Source organism: Spinacia oleracea, chromosome 2 (genome assembly GCF_020520425.1).
Source record: "Spinacia oleracea cultivar Varoflay chromosome 2, BTI_SOV_V1, whole genome shotgun sequence".
NCBI classification, from domain to species: Eukaryota; Viridiplantae; Streptophyta; class Magnoliopsida; order Caryophyllales; family Amaranthaceae; genus Spinacia; species Spinacia oleracea.
The window spans coordinates 96799660-96823841 of NC_079488.1; the positions used below are offsets into that span (position 1 = coordinate 96799660).

General features: G+C 33.9%; 1 protein-coding gene and 1 long non-coding RNA gene across 7 annotated transcripts; one reads left to right on the forward strand and one right to left on the reverse strand.

Annotated features, from left to right (window-relative positions):
* Positions 1–1776: 1776 nt before the first annotated feature.
* Positions 1777–6706, reverse strand: LOC110787609 (uncharacterized). 4 transcript variants are annotated; one of them, XR_002533138.2, is made up of 4 exons: positions 5922–6706; positions 3052–3214; positions 2252–2861; positions 1777–2113 (listed from the first exon to the last, which is right to left on the reverse strand). It is a non-coding gene; the product is annotated as an uncharacterized lncRNA (long non-coding RNA). The 4 variants fall into 4 exon arrangements; XR_002533139.2 differs by having other exon boundaries at positions 1777–2116; XR_008928318.1 differs by having other exon boundaries at positions 1777–2474; positions 2641–2861; positions 5922–6702.
* A 1507-nt stretch (positions 6707–8213) lies between these two features.
* LOC110787610 (uncharacterized) lies at positions 8214–11408 on the forward strand. 3 transcript variants are annotated; one of them, XM_021992233.2, is made up of 3 exons: positions 8215–8373; positions 8562–8611; positions 9440–11408. In XM_021992233.2, exon 3 carries the CDS (start codon positions 9522–9524, stop codon positions 11046–11048), a length of 1527 nt encoding a protein of 508 aa, XP_021847925.1. In that variant the 5' UTR covers positions 8215–8373; positions 8562–8611; positions 9440–9521; the 3' UTR covers positions 11049–11408. The 3 variants fall into 3 exon arrangements, with proteins under 3 accessions (XP_056693385.1, XP_021847925.1, XP_056693384.1); XM_056837406.1 differs by lacking the exon at positions 8215–8373 and having other exon boundaries at positions 8380–8611; positions 9440–11055; positions 11204–11408; XM_056837407.1 differs by lacking the exon at positions 8562–8611 and having other exon boundaries at positions 8214–8373.
* Positions 11409–24182: the final 12774 nt, after the last annotated feature.

Here is a 24182-nt window from a genome sequence, read left to right on the forward strand (position 1 = left end):
CTAATTGAAATTCATAATTTAAACCTAACTGAATTAGGTTCTTATATTTTCTTTGATGATTATTATTGTTTCCTGTAGTTGTGTTATTTACAAAAGTAGATAAAATGTTTACTTAAGTAAATTAGATTTTAAAAAATGTTTTAAAGACTCCAGGATTATGATTAGAGTAGGATATTATGTGAACAATAATTATAACGATGAGAAACTAAGGGAAGAACCACCTCAGAAGATGATTATTGACAGAGTTCAGATGAATTTAAATTATCCAGATTCATTGTTTACATTAGGATTTTGGGATAGATGACTTGCACACACAATTGCATTTTCCTCCTATGATTCTCCTATTTTTAAAATTGATTAAAACTTACTAGAAATGAATAAATTAGCTAGATTAAATTCTGGTAAAGGAAAATTATACAAAAGTAAACTTAATCTCTCTTAAAGTAAACTAAATCTCTAGATGCATTGACTCGAATTTTTCAACTTATTAATTTTTAGTATTTGGGATCTTAGTTAATGCCTCAAATTCCATATTGTTTTTAGTAGTTGTTAGCCATGTACAGAGGGGTTGGTGATGCAGACTTGCTGCCACTGATGTCCTGCTTGTACTGCTGGATAGCTGAACTATTTTGTACAATTCTGAAGGGCTAGTGAATGGTGATGCAGACTTGTTGCTGGGTAGCTGAGGTGTTCTGTTAGCTGCGCTCAGAGTATCATCTTCTCCAGAAGAGCATGACAGCAGGACATCTTGTTTTTTGTGAGCTTTTTGTGTTTATAGGATATAGTAGCAGGAGCACATACATTAGGGAGGTCTAGACCTGAACCGTAGTTGAGGCTAGCCAGAGACTAAATATACTTTTAAATTTTCTGAATGGGAAGAATATTTAATCCCACGTCCTTACCTTTTATGTCAAATTGGTGGATAGGAAATCATATATTTTTTATCATATTTTAAAAAGTAGATCAAAACCTGATAAAAGTAAATAGATTAAGTTGAGAAGTAAATCTGTGAAGCTTGTTGTGAATTCTTATGAGCCGTTACCATAAATGTCATATTTGGCATATTTGAGATATTAAGGCTAGTCCCATATGCTTTGACTTGGAATAATAGTTGAGAATGAAGATGGTGTGTTGGCCCAAACAGATAAAGTAACTACATTGTGCATAAGTAAACTAAATATTTCCAATAGTAAACAAAATCTCTCTAAAAGTAAACTAAATTACAATGAAACATCAATGTTTTCTCTTAAATATTTTGTTAAAACCTATTAGCTCAACTGGTAGAGCACTATGCATATGCATAGGGGATGTAGGTTCGATTCCTACATAGGTTGTTTCTTAGAGTAAACTTTTTTTTTAAAAAAAAAAGTTTAAAAGTAAATACAAGAAACTAAAAAGTAAATTGAAATACATCAAAAGTAAATCATAATAACTAAAAAGTAAATCAAAATATATCTAAATTACACGTATAATTATTACTTTTGTTTAACTCTTTTTTTGACGGTTACTTTTGTTCAATATAGGAGTAAATAAACTACTCTTAAAAGTAGTTATAACTGATTCAAAAGTAAAATAATTATCAAATAGGAGAGTTCACATCATATGCGGAGTACTAAATATTGCCTATGTAGGATTCGAACCTACATCATTGTGCAATGCACAAAGCTCTACCAATTTAGCTAATAGGCTACAATAAGGAAACTATGTGGTGATTAAGATGGTGTGTTGACACAAACAGATAAAGTAACTGAATTGAGCGAAAGTAAACTAAATATCTCCAAAAATAGACTAAATCCCTCTAAATGTAAACAAAATAATAATGACACTTCAATTGTAATTTTTTTCTTAAATATTTTCTTAAAAACTAATAGTATAAATTGACCATGAACTGCTCAGAAGCAGACAACAACAAGCAGAAAAAACAAACATGTACCGACCTGCTACAAAATTCAAACTTGAAAAGTTGACTTTAGCTTCGAACATCCTGCATCAGGTCTGCAGCAACTAGCTACTGCCAACACACTTGCACAACCAGCAGATCTGAACGTGGGTGCCTAGCTGGTCAGAACAAACGCTACCTCTACTAGAACTAAAACCGCGTTTGCAAACAAGACTGCTACACCATAGAGAAGAACATAAATAATAGGGACTAGGGAGTATTAACTCAAAAGTAAATTAAACATACTCAAAAGTAAATTAAAAATACTCAAAAGTAAATGAGAAAATCTCAAAATACTCATAAGTAACAGACCTGCAGCAACCAGCCGACTGAAACGCGACTGCCTAGCTGATCATATTAAAGGCTTCATCAACTCTTCAAACATGACAGCTACAGCAACAAGAAGAACACTAAACTAGAATTATATGTATCGTCCATTTTTCTGATGTTAGGTGGTCGCTAGACGCGGCTGGCAATCCATCAATGAGGATTAGAAGGCATATGCTGATATGCCAAGAATATGCAAGGATGACATCTGCGTATGACTTGTCAGAATCAGATATGATCAAATTTCCTAACCCTTAGAAGATGGGAATTAGAAGTGGTTAGACAATATTTGTCATCTAACCCTTCTTTGTCTGTTCAATGAAAACGTGCAAGATTTTATTTGCATAATTGTATCCAACTAATGCTCAATTTACCAGGTAAACATCTTTCTTTAACAGTTTTTTGTGCTAGCTATTAAAATTTGATATTCAGAATAGTCATGATCCCTGAATGAGGATATGTCCGCAATGACTGCAAATGATTGTAGAAAATAAAACACTGCTTAATCTCAGGAAGTCTCTTATCTTCAAAGCTGGATTGATCCAAGGATCATTAAGCTAGATCAAGCTAGACCTGAGAATTTCGAGCTGGGAGTCTGCAATCACACAAAATTGTCCATAAATCACACATAATTGTTTATCTTATTCGACTTCCAAGCATCAAACAACCTAACCAAACAAGCTCTTAAATTAAATAACCATGGCACAATCACGAGGTTGACGGTCCTTGACACACAAGCACGAATATCCATTGTAGCTTAGATAGAACACAAATCCATTACTTACCTTGATAATGACTCTGGAACCATCGGGCCACTGTACTCTATCATATACATAACATCATTTGTACTTGTTAACCAACATTCACCAAATCTTTAATTCTGGAAACCACCTGCTACCAGTACACTCCCTCCTTGACTTCATGCATCAACGAGAGCCCTAAAGCAACCTGGAACCAAGCAACAAAAGGAGTAAAGAATTTAGTCATTCAGTAGCACATAACATTCAGCAGCAACAACAAACAGTCAAGCATCAACAATAGAATTTGCAACCCATCAAATCATCACAACACACCAAATTGCACAACAAAAACACAACCTAGGCATTGCACTTAAGGCTAAACTGCAATCAGTTGTCGAACCTATTACTAGAAAAACTTCATCCCATACTAATCCCATTAATTTTACAAGATTCCACGAAGCACTCACTTTCTAAACTATCACATTCAAGCTACAAAATTCGAGGAATTTCTCATCAATATTCAACGAATTGAAATCAACTAAATTTGAGTACATGGAATTAATTGTAGAAAATCAAAAGCAAAACCTAATTCTTTCAATTAGTAATTAAAATCGCTAAAACTAAAACAATATAGCAATATAAAAGCCTTAATTGTAGCAATTGAAGCCGCAAAAACGAACAACAAATTCGCAATTTGAAAATATGTAAAACATAAAAAGAATCAATCGAAACCTTAATTTAAAAGTCATCAATAATTCGAGCCCTAATTAAAAATACAAAAACTGAAAACAAATCGAAAAAAATAAAAAGTACTTGCGTTCATGAATTGAGAGAGACGATTGCAAAGAATATGAAGGAATTGCAGGACGATAATCGAAAATGTTGGAGAAGATGGAGATGTGAATCGAAGCTCTCAGAGGATTTGCTGAAGGAGAGAGAAAACGGGAGGAAGAGAGAGGAAAAAAATCTGAAAATTGAGAACGAAAGGGGAGGTCATCCAAAGGCGGTAAAATTACTCTATTGCCCTTATTTTTTGATTTGGTCGGACAAGATGTGGGCCGTTGATTTGATTGATCTAAGGACCGAGATTAGTTCTCAGTTCTCATCTTAAGGGGTGGATATATATATATATATATATATATATATATATATATATATATATATATATATATATATATATATATATATATGGGAGGGATCCGGTAAGAACACCTCCTTATGTAAGAACACTTCTTACGGTAAGAACACTTTTACACTCTCCATGTTCTAAATTTGTTCAACTGTGATCTAAATTTGTTCAACTATGTTCAAATTTTGTTCAACCATGTTCTAAATTTATTCAACCATGTTCTAAATTTATTCAACCATGTTCTAAATTTTCAAGCTCATGTTCTAAATTTATTCAACCATGTTCTAAATTTATTCAACGATGTTCTAAATTTGTTCAACCATGTTCTAAATTTATTCAACCATGTTCTAATTTTATTCAACCATGTTCTAAATTTTTAAGTTCATGTTCTAAATTAATTCACATGTTCTAAAATTATTCAACCATGTTCTATATTTTCAAACTCATGTTCTAAATTTATTCAAGCATATATAAATATATTCAACGATGTTCTAAATTTATTTAACCATGTTCTAAATTTATTCAACAATGTTCTAAATTTATAATATGAGAACTTAGTCAACACATATACATACATACATGTTCTAAAATTTCAAGTTCATGTTCTAAATTAATTCAAGCATGTTCTAAAATTATTAAACATGTAATAAATTTATTCAATTTCGAAATAAATTTCTCAATTTATTCAAACATGTTCTAAATTTATTCGACGATGTTCTAAATTTGTGCAGGGATGTTCTAAATTTATTCAACCATGTTCTAAATTTTGAACAAGTCAACACATATACATATATAAATGTTCTAAATTTTCAAGCTTGTATTCTAAATTTATTCAAGCATGTTCTAAATTTATTCAACGATGTTCTAAATTTGTTCAACCATTTTCTAAATTTATTCAACCATGTTCTAAATTTATTCAAGCATGTTCTAATTTTATTCAACCATGTTCTAAAATTTAAAGCTCATGTCTAAACTAATTCAAGCATGTTCTAAAATTATTCAACCATGTTATCAATTTTCAAGCTCATGTTCTAAATTTATTCAACCATGTTCTAATTTTATACAAGCATATTCTAAAATTGTACGTTCAACAATGTTCAAATTTTAGAACATGGAACCTAGTCAACACATATACATATATACATGTTCTAAATTTTAATCTAATGTTCTAAATTTATTCAAGCATGTTCTAAAATTATTAAACATGTTTCAAAATTCATTCAACCATGTTCTAAATTTATTCAAGCATGTTCTAAATTTATTCAATCATGTTCTAAATCCAATTAGCATGTTCTAAATTAATTCAAGCATGTTCTAAAATTATTAAACATGATATAAATTTATTCAACTATGTTCTAACTTTATTCAGCCGTATTTCAAAATTTATTCAAGCATGTTCTAACTTTATTCAACCGTGTTCAAAATTTATTCAAACATTTCTAAATCCATTCAAGCATGTTATAAATTTATTCAAGCCTATAATAAACATATTTAACAGTGTTCTAACTTTATACAAACATGTTCTAACTTTATTCAAGCATGTTCTAACTTTATTCAAACATGTTCTAACTTCATCCAACAATGTCCTAAAAAGAGACCTGATTTGCGGCCACCAAAATTCAAATCAATTTTTATTTTTGAATTGAGAAATTGATTGATTAAAGAATCGAATAATCGTTTGATTTTATAATCGGAGAAAATGATTAATTTTAGAATCTTAGAAAATCGAAATTGATTGATTTTAGAATCGAAGAAATCCAAATCGATTGATTTCGAAGAATCTTACCGAAATTGAAATCTGATTCAACCACAACCACCGCGAACGGAATTTATAATCGAAATTGCTGAAACCAAAACCAACGCGACCGGCGACTGAATTGCAGTGAGCAGCGGCGGCGGCGAGACTCGAGCAGCGGCGGAAGCGAGACGCGAGCAGCGGCGGCGGCGGCGACGGCGGCGAATGTTGGTGGTGTTCGAAAAGGAGAGAGAGAGGAATTGAAGAGAGAGAATGAGCGCCGGAGAGAGATCTTACCGAACTGCCGATCGATTTTATTTTAGAATCGATTGAAATCGATTGAGAACACCAGCGATTAAATTAACCGAGCAGCGGCGGCGTCTAAATGGCTGCGAGCAGAGGCGGCTGCGAGCAGCTCGGGCGCCGAGAAGCAAGCAGCAACGGCGGCGGCGACGATAGGCCACCATAAATCACCACCAGCAAAATCTTACCGAATAACAAATCGATCGCAAATTGAGAATTTGCGATTTGAGTTTTGAATAACAAATCGCAGCTGTTTTGAATAACAATTTCTGTTTGGTGCGATTTTGTTCGAATAACAAATAGATCGCAAATTGAGAATTGGCGATTGAGTTTTGAGAATTAACCGATCGATGAATTGGAGGAGGAAGGTGTTCGCGGCGTCGTTGGATTTCTGCGAAGGAATCACCACCGCGAGAAGCGACCGGCGAGAAGTGACCTGACCGGCGACCGCCGAGCGTTGGTGGTGGCTACGAACGGAGAGATAATTGGAGAGAGGGAGGAATTGAAGAGAGAGAAAGAGATTCTGAAATAAAAAAATGGCGTTAAAAAAATGGGGTATTTGTTAATAATAATTACGAAAATGCCATTATCACAAAGTGTTCTTACCGTAAGGAAGTGTTCTCACGGGAGCCTTTCTATATATATATATATATATATATATATATATATATATATATATATATATATATATATATATATACTTTCTCCGTCTTTTAATACTCGCAACGTTTGGAAACATAGTCATGTGGGATCTTGTTAGATTCGTCTCAATGTGTATTTTCAAAAATATCAACTTTTTATAATGTTTGCATAAAGAGAATTTAAGATATAAATGATCAAAGTTGTGCATCGACATGCGTGAAACTAACAAACGTTGCGAGTATTAAAAGACGGAGGAAATAAAGGAGGCATATTTGCTGAACTATTAGAGCATCACATAGGATTACTAATGGTTTCGGCCAATGAAAGATAAGATTTATAATTTATTTTTGAATTAAAAAAACCGAGCGCCACGTAGATAATTAATTAGGTGTCACATAGATATTTTAATTAATTACTAATGTATATACAACTCCATCCAAAATCAAACACTCTAATATTTAAAAAATAAACCTAAAATAAAATTCAATGTAACATCAAACACTTATCTAATCTAATATATAAATACAACAGTTGGTATATATATTAGTTTTATTTTAACTTACAATTTAATAAATTTCGTACATTGCACAGACTAAAATATAGTTGAAGATATTAATGGTTAAAGTTGTGCATTGACAAATATGCGATCAAAAATAAATTTTATTATACAACTTTAACATTCAATAACTTTTGACAACCCAAACTCACGATCAAATAAGTCATTAAGTCCCAATAAATAAAGTTTGATAATTCGTATAATTCGTATAATTCGTACTCCTTCCGTCCCGGAATACTCGACCCGGTTTGACCGGCACAGAGTTTAAGGGACTTGAATTGACTTATTTAATTTAATAGGTAGTAGTTGATAGTGGGGTATTATTTTAATGTAGTTAGTGGGAGGTGGGTTCAGAGGTGGGGTTGGGGCCTTGGGGGAGAGTAGGGGTTGAATTTTTAATTATTTTTTGTATGGAGTAGGGGTAGGTGGGTTAATAGGGATGGAGTGAGAAATAATATAATATTGTTAGAATATTTCCATTTTTAGAAACAGGTCAAGTATTAAGAGACGACCCGATAAGGAAAACAGGTCAAATATTCCGGGACGGAGGGAATATGATAGAACCAGACTTAAATAAGTGATGACCCAATGGGCCCCACAGTCCAGCATTTAACGGGGAAAGGTTGAAAAGAGGTCACTGTCGGCCAATGTACGGACACGAGACTGGAGGAATGACCTCTCCCCCAAAAACACTAGGATGGGTCCCACATCCATACCTGTTGGGACCTACAAATTCTAACCCCCTCCGTCAGAGATGGAGGGCGCTGTTGTCACATAAATGGGCCCACCCACACCCCTCACATCTGACACCTCTGACCCTTCCCATCTTTCCCCATCTCTCTCCTCCTAGACTAGCCTTCTACAGTATTTCCATTTGTTGTTTTCCTCTACTTTTTCATTTTCAGTGACCTATTTTTCCTCAAAAGAATTAAAGTAAAATAAAATTCCCAAGAAAAAATCAGGGTCACCATTGTCTCCAGAAGTGGAAAAAAATGAGGCAAGGTGGGTAATCATACTCATCAAACCCTTTGGCTTTGGTTTTTTTTGTTTGTTTCTTTCCATTTTTATTTATTTATTTAGTAAAAATGAAAAAGATAGGAAAGTAGAGAGAAAGAAATAAAGATTTTGAATCACTTTTAATAAATTTCTTCACTTTTCTTCTCTGTTTTTACTTTGTTTATTTGTTCTAGGAACTGAACCACCATTTTGTTCTTCTTCTCCTTCTTCACTCACTCACCAGGTATTCATTCATTCATTCTTTGATCTTTTCTTTTATTATTTTGTAATTTGTTTTTATTATTTTGGTTTTGTTTTTACTTTTTAGTAACTCTAGGGTTCTGTTTATTTTGTAAATCTTGAGGGGAAAAAAAAGATTGGAATTTTGGGATATGTGTTTAAGAATAAGTGCTATAGATTTTTGTTGGGTTTCTGTTGATTGAACTTTTGTTTGGAGTTTTGTTGTTTGACATAAAGTGAGTAAAAAAAAAGGATTACTTGTTCTTTTTTCTGGGTTTTTTTTTTGGTTTCCCTTGAAGAATACTTTATTTTTGGCTTTGTTGGTGTTCATTTTCATTTCAAATGGAGACTTAGGTACCAAATAGCAATGCTAGTCAACTTCATTTTTTTGGGTTTTGGAAGTTTGTGTGTTGCTGTTTGGTGTAATATTGGTTTATCATTTCTGTTAATTATGTTAATTAGGTAATCTTTCATGTATTCAGGGCTTTGAAGTATTGTGATAATGTGATTGCCAAGGCTGTCAATTTTTGTAGCTATGATTGTTAATGTCGGACTTTTCATGCTTATGTGCATTTGATTCTCCAAATGTTGCTTGGGCTAGACTGCTCGAGTATGTGCCTAAGTGTTATACTCGGCTATGTTACAGAAAATCTTACAGTAGGTCTTTGGTTCAAAATGAAGTGTTTGAGTAATATTTGGTTGGATCTAGCCCCATTAATGTCATCTTTCCTTTTGTGGATATAAGATTGCTGTGTGTTAGTTTGTTCAATTCTGCCCTATGGCTTATACTTAATGTCAGATTAGTGAATTATTTTTGTTGGCATTTTTGTAGGGGTAAGAGTTCTGAGCATCAGGTAATCCGTGTGGCTAAGTGAATTTGAAGCTATTGTTGAAGCTAAAAACCGATAAGTAGTATGGAGAAGTGTAAAGTTGAGGGTAATGTCTCTTCTAACGATGGCATTAGCCATGGGCTCGCTTCCTCGACTGGTGAGAACAAAACAAATGTACATAATCGTAGAGATGCTGAGGTTTCTACTGTTTCATCAGAAAGGGTAAATGCACATCAGGCTTCTGTAAAGAGCGACTTGAGCTCAGATACCGGGAAACCCTTTAATGGAAAGAGGAAAGATCTTGATTATTCAGTGATGGCAGAAGCTAGTCGTGGGTATCATACTACCAAGAGGGCTTTCCACAATAAGCTACTGAAAACTGATTCAACGTCATCTAAAGAAAGTGGTGAAGTGTTTCAGCTAAGTTCAGTTGATTCTACGGATCCTATACCATGTCAGTCGTCCAATGAAGATTTGGTTGAGAGGAAGCCATGTCTAATTCAGTTACACGAATCAAAAATTGTTTTCCGAGAGCGAGAATCATCTGTAACTGTAAAATCAGAATCTAAAGCTGCTGCTTTCCAAAGTTCACATCATTGTAACTTTGATCTGAATGAAGGTATAGAGGGACATCCAGCAGAATTTCAGAAAATTCCACCAATATCCGTGGTGGCCAAGATTGGGGTTCCTATGGGCTTGCCTAAGAAGCCATTGCAATTTGGTGGAAAGCTTGGGTTGAAGAGATCTGGCAGTATCAGTGCTTTCTGCCCCCACACTTATTTCAAGAATCCTGAAAGAGGAAATAGAAGTTGCAGTAATAGAGGGATCGACCTGAATGTTGCCGCCACATTGGATTCCGATTTTTTTGCTGAAGAGTCTTCTATGAACTTCACTTCAAAGCAGCCTGAAAGATTCCTCCTTGACCTGAATTGCCAAAGTGAAAATGATGAAAATCACCACAAACCAGGTGCACCAAGTTTTGATTTAAACGACAATCTTATGATGGAGGATACACGGAAAAACACTCATCATAATCGACACAGTGAAAACCAGCAGCTGGTCAGAAAAAGTGGCGCTGCTGACACAGTAACTCGTTTTGGGGGAAATGTCAATCAACCCGAGTTTGAAATGAGAAGACCTTCGTACTGGGTAGATCTGAGTTGTATGCGAGGTGTTACTCATGTTCAACCCCACCCTTATCTTGTGGCTGGCCCTGCAGCTGAACAAGTGCAGATGGTAGTACCTTCTGGACTTTATTTTGGAAAAGTAAACAATTTGTCCCCTACATTCTACCCTCCTAGTGTCCTACCACACCTTAATAATCAGCATGGCAGCGTTCCGATTCCCCAAATCTCCGGTTCTGTTCTTGCAGCCTACCCCGGGGCTGTTCAATTCCTGGAAGGTCCTCAGGGAATGCACCCTCATTCATTAACAAACATGAGACCGACTTTCTTTCCTAATGGTAGTATACCTTTTATGGAGAACGGAAGCAGGGGAGTAAGCAACACGGAGCTTTTGATTCCTGTGAGGAATGGGTTGTTCGAAGCGAGAGAAAGGGCAGTTGAACAGGCTTCTCAAATTAATTACAGACAGATGGCCTCTTGGAACTAGGTTTAAGGTTGGAAACTCTTATTTGTCTGATCTAACAGTCATAGTGATGCAATGTACATAATGGACTAGTATCTAGATTGTAGAATGTTATCGATTGCTTATGGGAAAGTCTTGACTACAGTTATAACTGGTTTTTACTACACAATTTGCTTCAGATTGGAAGACACTAGACAGGCGTCGCGTCACCATATATGTTATTTACTCGATTCTCTGAGCCGGTGAAGTCACGTTTATTGAAGTTGGCTTAACCTTAGTAGTAATTGCAAGTGTTTGAATCTGTTTTCTGACATTAAGGTTAGTTTTGTACACACTACTAGTTTGCAGCTCTTCAATATCATCTAGTATTGTTTTTGGCTTGAATCACCTCCTTTCTTTAGGGCATAAAAACCTACTTCAGATTTTATTAATTTGCGTTTTTTCATCATGTTGGGAAAGGATTTTGTTGTGCTCACGATTGATATTCATCAGATGCCCAGTTGATTAATGTTTTGGACAGCAGGACACTTCACATTCAAAGCCGAGATTATGGAGAAGTTGAACTTATGTTTGCTTCAAGTCACGACGACCCCTTCCTTTGCTAACCCTGCTAGACCAAAAGAGATTTTGTGAATGAATATCGATCTATACACATTTCTTTCCTGACCTGGTTATTGGGGATGATAGACAAAGCAAGATATGAGGATGATAGACAAACTTTATGATTAGTAAAAACTCTGAAAACTACATACAGAGTATTTTGTAAGATTGTGGTACCTAACAATTAGACCTGGTTATTGGACGGTTTGTGCGGTCGAAATTAATTATTAAAGGTTGCATAGGTATGCAGTTAGAGAAAGCTACATAAACGCTAAAACGACACCACACGTTGCACATGCCTAATACGATGTACATATAAAAGATCCATTTTTCTCTCTCCTTTAATCTCTGTTGACAGCAAGCATGCTAGTAATATCAATAAGGAAGCTTCCTAGTACTAATCATCAAAAAGGAGAATCAACGTGTAAATTTGTGCACATGACACTTTTTGTCATCTTGTGTGTGCTGTCCTATGAGGTGTACTAGGTTAGAATATTTGATCAATGATTGTAAGGAATGAGCCGCACTATTTAAGGAGTGTTGTAAGCAACATTGAGGGTAGATTGAATGAAATGAAATCACTGCTTATTCTTCCCTACAATTCTGCTGTCCTTCTTCTTCGCTTTACTCATTTTCAGTAAGCTTGTCTTCATGGTATCAGAGCTATGGCTCAGAAGACTGCAGAATATGTAGAAGCAAACGATTCATATATTCAATCATAAACACACAAACACATTTCTGAATCTCTTCTCTTCTCTTCTTTCCTTCTATCTTGAAAGCTTAAGCCTTTATCTGAAAAATGGCTGCAATAGATGTTAACAGTCCTCTGTACCTTCATCCATCTGAAGGTTCTCACTCAATAAATGTGGGAAAACTAACTGGACCATCAGATTACAGAACATGGAAAAGATCCATGGAAGTAACCCTCTCATCCAAGAGAAAGCTTTGATTTTTGAAGGGAACTGTGATCAGAGAACCAGCAAAGACAGAACAATGGGATACCTGCAATGACATGGTAATCTCCTGGATTTTTGCTTCTGTTTCTGATAATATAAAAAATTCTATTATGTTCCTTAGCACTGCAAGAGAAATGTGGGTTAATCTGGAACAAAGGTTATCTGTTGTGAATGGATCTAGAAAATACAAGTTGAGTAGAGATTTGTATGAATGTAAACAAAATGGCATGCTTATTAATGACTATTTCACTAGTATGAGTGTGATATGGGAAGAACTGGAATCCTTGAACAACTTGCCTAAATTTACAGTGTATAATGCTGAAATCAATGCTTTTTTGAAAGCCTTGGATGCTAAAAAACAAGAGCAAAAACTGTTTCAATTCCTTAATGGTATAGATGAGGAATATGGGCCACAGAGAAGCCAACTGTTGCTAATGAGTCCACTACCCACAGCAGATGTAGCTTGTGCATCTTTGCAGCAAGAAGAACAACAAAGAGATGTTCTAAAACACACTAAATTATACATTGAGTCTGCAGCAATGTGTAGTAAACACACTGAAACATCTGCTATGTACAGCAAAAACAGTAGTGACAGTTGCAGTGCTTGTGGTGTAACAGGTCACACAGCTGAGAAATGTTGGACCATTGTTGGTTATCCAGCATGGCATCCAAAATCTAAAAAATCCCAAAGGGGAAAGGGAGGTGGAAGATTCTCTGGTAATAGAGGTGGCAACTCAGGTCCATACAGTAAGTGGCCAAAGGGAAAGCACAATACAGGCTCAAACATGGCTCAGAATAGTCAAGGAAGTAGTGACAATGGAGCTATGACAAGTCAACAACTTCAGCAACTTGAACAACTTATCAAGTTGCTCCCAATTACTTCAAGAAACACAACTCAAGGTGGATCTGAAACTGAAGATGAAATTGATCACAACTATGCAGGAATGGTATCCTGTTATCTGGCAACATCAGTAATGAGTGAGTGGATCATTGACTCTGGTGCATCTGATCACATGATCAGTGACTTTGGAAAGTTGGATGATCCAGTGATGGCAAGAAACAGTCCAAAAATCAACTTGCCTAATGGTGAAACCTCTACCATTAGTCACATTGGAAATGTAACTCCCAGCAATGGGTTGAAGTTGAAAGATGTTCTCTATGTACCAGAATTTAAACACAATCTCCTATCAGTTAACAAGCTAGTATCCGAGGGTGATTGTAAAGTACAGTTCACACCATCAGCATGCATCATTCGGGATACAACTAGTGAAAAAATGATAGGAATTGGAAAGGCACCACATGGTCTCTATTATCTGATAAATGAACCCTTGAGCTGTATTGTTGAGAAGATCAGATCTCAAGTGAAATACAAAGCTGATGATGAATTGAAGAGACAAACTCAAGCTAACAATGTAAACCCGAAGCTGGGAATTTCAAGTGTTGCTCCAAACACAGCTAAACACTCAAAATCAGTGTTATGGCATCACAGACTTGGTCATGCACCATTGGAAAGAATCAAGCATGTGATCACTATTGACAAAAAGGATGCTCAAAATAATGGAATATGTGTTACTTGCCCTCTAGCAAAGTTCACTAAACTGCCATATAAGGAAAGCAAGTCTCAAGCTGAGAATCCATTTCAGCTCATTCACCTGGACACATGGGGTCCATACAAAGTAACAACAAGCAGAGGACACAGATACTTCTTGACCATTGTGGATGATTGTACCAGAACAACCTGGGTTCATCTGCTGAAACTCAAATCAGAATTCTTGGAAGCTTTGCAAGAATTTGTGAACTTTGCTGAAAAACACTTTAACAGGAAGGTGAAAATTGTGAGAACAGATAATGCTCTAGAGATGGATGATGAAAAATGCAGAGAATTTTTCAAAGAAAAAGGGATCTTGCATCAGACCAGTTGTGTTGACAGGCCACAACAAAATGGAAGAGCAGAAAGAAAACATAAGAACATTCTGGAGATGTCTAGAGCTCTAAGATTTCAGGCAGGACTGCCATTGAGTTTTTGGGGGGATTGTGTGCTTGCAGCAGTGCATATCACCAACAGATTACCATCTGTAGTTCTGAACAATCAAACACCTTATGAGAGATTGTTCAATGCCAAACCTGACTACACTCAGTTGAAAACATTTGGTTGCTTGGCTTTTGCATACAACCCAGAGAAACACATGGACAAATTCAAAGCTAGAGGAGTACCTTGTGTCTTCTTAGGATATCCTATCAAACAGAAGGGATATAGAGTTCTAAATCTGATGAATAATCAAATGTTTGTGTCCAGGGATGTGAAATTTCATGAGCACATATTTCCATATGGTCTCACTGGTGATCAAATCAACAGCTTGCTACCTCAACAAAACATCATTGACACTGAGTGCAATACAGAACAAAGAAGAGATTGGGTTGACATTGATACTACTGATGATATGAATGGTACAAATAATGATGAAAATATTGAAGTGGAACCTGATACAGCAGTACCAATCACTCAGAGTAGCACAGCTGCTCCTATTGTGAGAAAATCCTCTAGAAATACTAGGAAACCTGGTTGGATGGATAACTATGAGATCAATTATGCCTCCAAAATTGATCAAGTAGCAGAAACTCCAGCCAAACAATCTTACTTTTGCTTCTTGGCAAGAATCACTCAGGAAGACAAGAAACCTGATCCATATTACTTTAAACATGCTGTAAAGTCAGATCACTGGATACAAGCTATGAATGAAGAGCTTGAAGCTCTTGAAGCAAATGGAACATGGGAAATCACTGATCTGCCCAAAGGAAAAAAAGCCATAGGAAGCAAATGGCTGTACAAAACAAAGTACACAAGAGATGGAGACACTGAAAGATATAAATCTAGATTGGTTGCTCTTGGCAACAATCAAAGATATGGGCTTGATTATGATCAGACTTTTGCCCTTGTAGCAAAACTCACCACTGTGAGATCTCTTCTTGCTGTTGCAGCAATGGAAGGTTGGTATGTAGATCAGATGGATGTAAAGAATGCATTTTTGCATGGAGACATTAAAGAGGTTGTGTATATGAAGTCCCCTCAGGGATATAGAGGACCAGGTAAAAAGATAATCTCAAATCAGGGGGAGCATGTCAGCTATTGTGAGAAGAATCCCACTAAGGTATTCAAACTCAAGAAGTCACTCTATGGGCTTAAACAAGCTCCTAGGCAATGGTTTGCCAAATTATCCTCAGCTTTGCAAAGCTTTGGCTTTGATCAATCAAAAACAGATTACTCATTGTTCACCAAGTATACTGATGGTCACTTTGTTGCCATTTTGGTCTATGTTGATGACCTAATCCTGGCTGGAACCTCACAGGAAGATATTGATAATGCAAAGTCTCTCCTATCAGCTCAATTCAACATGAAAGATCTTGGTGAACTCAAGTACTTCTTGGGAATAGAAGTAGACAGAACTCAACATGGGATATTATTGTCTCAAAAGAAATACACCATAGACCTTCTGAAGGACTTCAATGCATTGCGTTTGAAGCCATTAAAACTCCCTATGCAGACTCATCAGAAACTTCTGAAGGATTCTGGTGAACCACTCCTTAATCCAGAAATCTATCAGAGGTTGGTTGGCAAGCTAATCTACCTCACTCTTACTAGACCAGACATTGCATATACTGTGCATGTACTGAGTCAATTCATGCACTCACCAACTGTAACTCACTATCAAGCTGCAAGGAGAGTTCTAAGATATCTAGTGAGTTGTCCAGGTCAAGGAATACTTCTTGCTGCAAACAACAACACCATTCTATCTGCTTATTGTGATAGTGATTGGGCTGGATGTCCAGTTACAAGAAGATCTAGTACTGGATTCTGTGTTCTGCTTGGCTCTTCTCCTATATCCTGGAAATCCAAAAGGCAAACAGTGGTGGCAAGATCATCTGCTGAAGCAGAATACAGGTCAATGACTGTTACAACTTGTGAAGTTCTGTGGATTTGTGAGCTGTTGAAAGAACTAGGACTGAAGTGTCTAACTCCCACTGTTCTCAAGTGTGATAACAAAGCTGCAATTTCTATAGCTGCAAACCCTGTTATGCATGAGAAAACTAAACATGTGGAAATTGATTGTCACTTTGTGAGAGAGAAGCAACAATCTGGGCAGATACAACCAGAATATATCTCTTCTACGGAGCAAGTTGCAGATGTTCTGACCAAAATCCTACCAGTTCATCAGCATAACTACCTTTTGCACAAGCTTGGAGTTATGCCTAAACCTCCACTCCAAGCTTGAGGGGGAGTGTTGACAGCAAGCATGCTAGTAATATCAATAAGGAAGCTTCCTAGTACTAATCATCAAAAAGGAGAATCAACATGTAAATTTGTGCACATGACACTTTTTGTCATCTTGTGTGTGCTGTCCTATGAGGTGTACTAGGTTAGAATATTTGATCAATGATTGTAAGGAATGAGCCGCACTATTTAAGGAGTGCTGTAAGCAACATTGAGGGTAGATTGAATGAAATGAAATCACTGCTTATTCTTCCCTACAATTCTGCTGTCCTTCTTCTTCTCTTTACTCATTTTCAGTAAGCTTGTCTTCAACCTCTCACCATTTTCTCTCTCACCAGACCCCATTTCCTCTCTCATCAGAACCTGTACTTTTCTTCTTATCAAACTACTGTTTCTCTCATCAAATTACATATGTCTTTCTCTTTAAACCTCCAATTTCACTGTCATACAAAATGCAGAATTTGACAAAAAGTAACGGATTCGCAACTTGTATAAACCTTAGAAAATGGCTTTCGTGAAGGACGACAACTTAATAGCTCAAATTTTGCGAATAAACGGGGAATGAAGCAAAAATAAGTACAGTCACAACATTTTCGTTGCAATACGTAATTTTTTTGGCAAAAAATATAATGTTCAGATTAATATATATAGATGTTCATTTTTGTGAAAAAACAATTTTATGCAGCGATTTTAGACCAATCATCATGCATGTTGAATTAGTAAAGTTAGATGTTCATAATTGAAGAATGAAAAACATTTTCTTTGCATTACGTAATTTTTTCGCAAAATATATAATCTTCAGATTAATATATGTAGATTAATAAATAAATGGAAAATTTGTAATTATTAATCCAACCTTTGCCCGATTTTCTTTAATTAAGCCTACCTATGCAATATTTCTAAATAATCCAACCTTTATGACCCAATTACTATTATTAAGCCTAACAAGTTACTAACCTGCTATAGGCGGTATTCACCCTTACGTGGCATATAACAATTATAATTTTTTCCCCTTATTTTCTTTAATTGCTATTTTAATTTTCGTTCCTCTTTCCTCTGCGATTTTCTGCTTCATCTCTAAACTCCTCTCAATTATTTCTCTTCTACCTCTTCTTCACCATTGTCGATCCCTCATACCTCTCCATTCGAAGTTCATCAAAAATAATCAGCAATTAGTATGGCTAGGGTAAAGCAATTGCCTGTTGGATCTGATCTTCTTCAAATTCAAGGTTTTTTTTTTCTTTCTAAATTTTCAACAAGACCACAATAACCAACATCCCACAACATAAAAAAAAAACTATATTATTGCAACAGCTCGGGTTTTTACGAACTGACTATCAAGGAAGCCCAAAATTCAAAATTTACCAAAACAGGAACAAAAACGCTAAGGTTCGTAAGTTCACCTTCAACTGTACAATTTTGGAGACGGAATTTGAATGCGCGTGGATGAAGTCACCTATTTCCACAAGAAAATCGTTGATGATGTCATGAACCAGTACAATTGTGGTTGAAGCAGCAGTAATGGAGGAGAGAGGAATTGAAACACGGTACAGAGAAGAGAAGGGTTAAGGGTTTTTTGAAAAAAAAAATGAAATCCTTGTTTAGGTGGCAAGTGATGATGACGTGTCCAATATTTTAGCAGGGAAACCAACTTTAGGTTGTCAACGTTTTTAACGTTGACTTTGTAGCAGGTAATTGGTCATCTAGGCTTAATAATAGTAGTTGGGTCATAAATGTTGGATTATTTAGAAATATCGCATAGGTAGGCTTAATTAAAGAAAATCGGGCAAATGTTGGATTAATAATTACAAATTTTCCTTGACTTTGTAGCAGGTAACCGGTCATCCAGACTTAATAATAGTAGTTGGGTCATAAAGGTTGGATTATTTAGAAATATCGCATAGGTAGGCTTAATTAAAGAAAACCGGGCAAAGGTTGGATTAATAATTACAAATTTTCCTAAATAATAAATATATCCACTATAATTGATGTCCACTTTTTCCGTAGAGAAAGTTTGCGAATAATTTTTTTTACATAGCATGATTTTTTTATATATATCTTCGCACGCATCGCGTGCACATAAGAATATTATGAAGTATATGATATCAAATTATAATTCGCCTTCTTTAAGTAAAATTTCGATATTATTATATTATATATATTTATATACATAGGAGGTATAATTTGCCGAGCTATTAGAGAGCCATGTAGGAAATCTAATGGTTTCGACCAATGAAAAATAAGATTTTTAATTTATTTTTGAATTAAAAAAGTCGAGTTCCACGTAGATAATTAAATAGGTGCAACATAGATATTTTAATTAATTAGTTACTAATATATACAACTCCATCCAAAATCAAACATTCTAATAATTAAAAAGAAAATATCTAAAATAAAAATTTAATCCAAAATCAAACACTAATCTAAAATAAAATTCAATACAAAATCAAACACTAATCCAATATTAGAGAACCATGTAGGAAATCTAATGGTTTTGGCTAATGAAAAATAAGATTTTAAAATTATTTACGAATTAAAAAAGTCGAGTGTCACGTGCATAAATAAGGTGACACGTAGGTATTTTTATTAATTGATTAATAATACTATGTATATACAACTCCATCCAAAATCAACCACTCTAATAATTAGAAAAATAAATCTAAAATGAAATTCAATCCAAAATCAAACATCTAATACAATCTAATATATAAAGTATAATTGTTGGTATATATAGGAGTTTTATTTGAACTTAACAATTTAATAGCTATTGTGCATCGCACGGGCTAAATTCTATAGTGCCACGTAGATAATTAAATACTAGGTGCAACATAAATATTTTAATTAATTAATTAAAAGTATATACAACTCCATCCAAAATAAAACTCTATAATAATTAAAAAATAAATCTAAAATAAAATTCAATCCATAATCAAGCACTAATCAAAATAAAACGCAATCCAAAATCAAACACAAATCTAATATTAGAGCTCCACGTAGGAAATCTAATGGTTTTGGCCAATGAAAAGTAAGATTTCGAAATTATTTATGAATTAGAAAAGTCGTGTGCCACGTAGATAATTAATTAGGTGCCACGTAGATATTTTAATTAATTAGTTACTAATATATACAACTCCATCCAAAGTCAAACACTCTAATAATTAAAAAATAAATCTAAAAAAATTTCAATCCAAAATAAAAAATAGTCTAATTTATATAAATATAGCATTTGGTATATATATGAGTTTTATTTTAACTTAACAATTTAATAAAATTTGTGCATCGTACAGGCTTAAATCTAGTATATATAAAGATGGAGTAATTTAATTTATTTAGGAAGGCCTGATGTATATAAGGAGAAAAATAAATAAATAAATAAAAGGTAAGCAATAGTCTACAATTCTACATGAATCGATCGTGTGGTGTGACCATGATCATCGACCAACATCCATCTTTGACGACATGAGTCAGATTTACAGATGTCTAGCTTTTAAAAAAAAATGAAATGTTATTTTTATGAATTGGTTGGGGACTGGGTTACAACTTACCACAAAGATTAATTATTTAGGGATCCAGGTACAGAATATCAGCACAGACCATGGCATTTACAACGGTAACGCAAGAATCTTCGCTTCACTTTTCAGTGAATCTTTGTTTTTTTTTTAATTTCTTCGTTGGTTTTTTTTTTTTTTTTTTGTGAAAATGAGCCGTAGGGGAGTTACATTACTTACGTATAGAGCTGTCAAAAATCGACCCGACCCGAAAACCGACCTGAACCCGACCCGAAAATACTGGGTCCTGAACAAGATTTTGTGACCCGTAACCCGATTTTATCCGAACCCGAGCAACCCGAAAATGAATGGGTCAAAATCCGACCGAACCCGTTTTGGACCCGACCGATTGAAAATCATTGTATTTATAGTAATAAATGAGATTATGAGAAAATTTAAGCATAATAGACACGTTGTTTTTACTATTTTTGTGTGTAATATGATTTTAATTTGAATTATACGCCATTTTATGGTTGAATTTGACTAAATATAAACTTTCGTAGGAAAATTTGTTAATTTGTCCCAATATTTGTATATTTATAACCTAAATTATTGAAAATATAATGCGCGTTTTAAAATCTCTCAACCCGTTGGGTCAACCCGAACCCGAAAGTTCTGGGTCTTGAACAAGCATTTGCAAACCCGAACCCGAAAGTGACCGACCCGATTCTACCCGAACCCGAAAGTAATTCTTTACAACCCGACCCGACCGACCCGTTTGACAGGTCTACTTACGTACCAATGGCGAGGAGATTTTGTGACTTTATTGTACATTAATCTTTATCATTCTAAAATATTATTAATACTAGAATTGAAGCCCGTGCGATGCACGGTTTATAGCAAATACATTTTTTTATAAATGAAGTAAATTCAAACTATATAGAAAGATAAAACTTAATAATTGAACATCTTGTGACCATGTCAATAATTTTGTGACTATTATCTTGAAGTCTTGAACTAACTTATTGTAATTGTATGTATTATTTACCTTGTAATTAACTTGGGAATTTTTAGATGTATAACACTTTGGATTATGAAGAAATCCATATGTACTCATAGTATTTACGATCAAATATAAAATAGCACAAACATTTGATAATGTGACATGCAATGTCTCATATCATGGAAAATGAATTTATTTGGATTAAAGCCCACAAGTTCTAACATGATAAATTTTGCCACTTTTTTAACTCTCTTTTCATGGTTACTTTTTCATGCAACCATTGTGAAAACCATCAACAACTTAACAATTATGCATGAGACAATTCCTTTATATATAGACGATGTACATGCTTGTTGCAGTATTAACCGTCACGTCCTTTATTTTGTTATCTCATCAAACGCCAGTATAAGATGAATTATGAAGTTGTAAAAATTTTATATTGTTTTGTTTTAGAGTATAATAAAATTGGTTCATCTATGTTCAATATTTTTCAACTAAATGATAAAGTTTGTATTATTTCAAATCTTACTTCATCCGATTTTTAATACTTGCAACGTTTGTGATTTTTACACTATTCACTTATTATAATTTGACCATTGTTGGTGATTTATACGTAAGATAAAACATATTCATGTAGGATCTTGTTAGATTCGTCCAAAGATGCGAGTAAAAATGATCGGGAGGAAGTATATTTTACACTGCAAGGTAAAAAAAAATTGTACTTATAAAAGATATGTATATTTTCTAGGTTTATTAAACACCAAAATCTGTACTCCGTATTTCATATCTTAAACTCTGTTTAAATTTGAATATTATGGGGTATATATTGTATAAATTTTGATTATATAATAATTTATTCACAATCTTTTTAATGGGTGACAGAATTTCCTTATTATATCATGACTACAACCGTTAAATAAAGATTAAAAAGTGGTACTCCGTATGAATTTATAGTTAAAGAAATAAAATCTTATAATAGCCTAAAAATATTGTGATACTAATTATCCTATTATGTACATTAGATCATATTAAAAAGGATGATAAATTCACCGGGCAAGATGAAGTGAAAAGCTAGAAATATTGATCACAATAAGAAAACTAACCAAAATTCAGATGAAAGTACTGATTTATTTTTCTCTTTCTGAAACCTTAATATACAAACAATAACTAAAATATTGATCATAATAAGAAAACTAACCAAAATTCATAGGAAAGTACTGTTTATTTTTCTCTTCTGAAAACTTAATATACAAAGAATAACGAAAATATTGATCACAATAAGAAAACTAACCAAAATTCAGAAGAAAGTACTGATTTATTTTTCTCTTCTGGAAACTTAATATACAAAGAATAACTATCGCATCGGCTCAAGTTGATATATGAGGCCACCACCGTATCGATTAGGGATGACACTTGTAGATCCGAATGTATGGAAGAATTATAAGCTTATTAATCTGTTACTAAATAAAAACTTGATTTTATGGAGCCTGCACATAATTAATCTACTTCATATTAAAAAGCCATGAACAAAATATTTAGTACAAACATGCCGTTAATTAACAAATTATTAACATCTTACTATAAACTGAGCATTCTATTCTACAAAACAAAAATTATAAGTACAAAAAAAACAAAAAATAAAATAAAAGTAGTTTAGAAGAAAAAAAATGTGTATCATTGGTATTCTATTTCGATAAAATCTCCAACTTTATTCACAACCATACCAACGACATCTAAAAAGAGAAAAAAACAACAAAGGAAAAAAAAAAGACAAATTTTTTTAGCAGAATTGTTACACAATAACTCAAATAAACTTTACTACGAATAGCTTTAATTGAGGCATGCACATAATCACCATGTAGTTACATGATAACATTATAAGTTAATTTAAAAATATTTCGTTGTGGGGTTGGGGATGGGTTGACAATTAGCTAGGTCTTATGGACAATGGGTTTAAATAGATATAATGAAAAGTAGTTTACTATGCTAAGAACTCTAATTATCTAAAATACACAATTTAGTTATTATATCTTTCTCTTATCATAAAATTCGAATACTCCTCACATATTTTTATCCAAATCATGATCATGGGTAATTATGGACACGTAATTCGTCCAATAAAGGCTCTAAGTATTTTCGTGAGACCTCCTTTACATGCTTGTGAAACTCTTGTTTACACTTGAGTTAACATTGTATTATTTAGATAAGAATTTAGGAATGATTAAAATATATACGTGATATCTAATATCCACGTGGCACCTAATTAATTAATCTATGTGGCACTTGATTTTTTTAATTCAAAAATAAAATACAAATCTTATTTTTCATTGGCCGAACGCATTAGTAATCTTAGGTGGCGCTCTAATATTTCAGCAAAAGTGCCTCCTTTATATATGTATATTAGATTTAATTTATTATATTTTAGTCTGTGTATTAAATTGCTAAGTTAAAATAAAACACATATATATTAGATTAGATAAGTTTTTTTTATTTTGGATTTAATTTCATTTTAGATTTATATTTTTTAATTATTATACGGTTCATTAGTAATGTTCATTATTTCATTATTAGGTGCAAATTTTTACTTTATTATACGACTGAGGAGATAAATGAAGTTCGAGACAAGTTGACAAACTTCAATACCAGTGTTTGTCTTTGAATTTTGAACTTCTTTTTTCTTGTAATGAATTTTAGATTATAGATAGTTTTTCAAATGATGGTAATATAATCGACTTTTAGATTTACAATTATATTACTTAATTTAATTTAATTATCTATATAACTGGATACTTTTTTTTAGTGATGTATGGAGGTTAACTAGTGGCGTGGTTGAATTATATA

Excerpts from the sequence above, each read along its gene's own strand:
- LOC110787610 (XM_056837407.1), top strand. The coding sequence starts at position 9,522 with ATGGAGAAGTGTAAAGTTGAGGGTAATGTCTCTTCTAACGATGGCATT.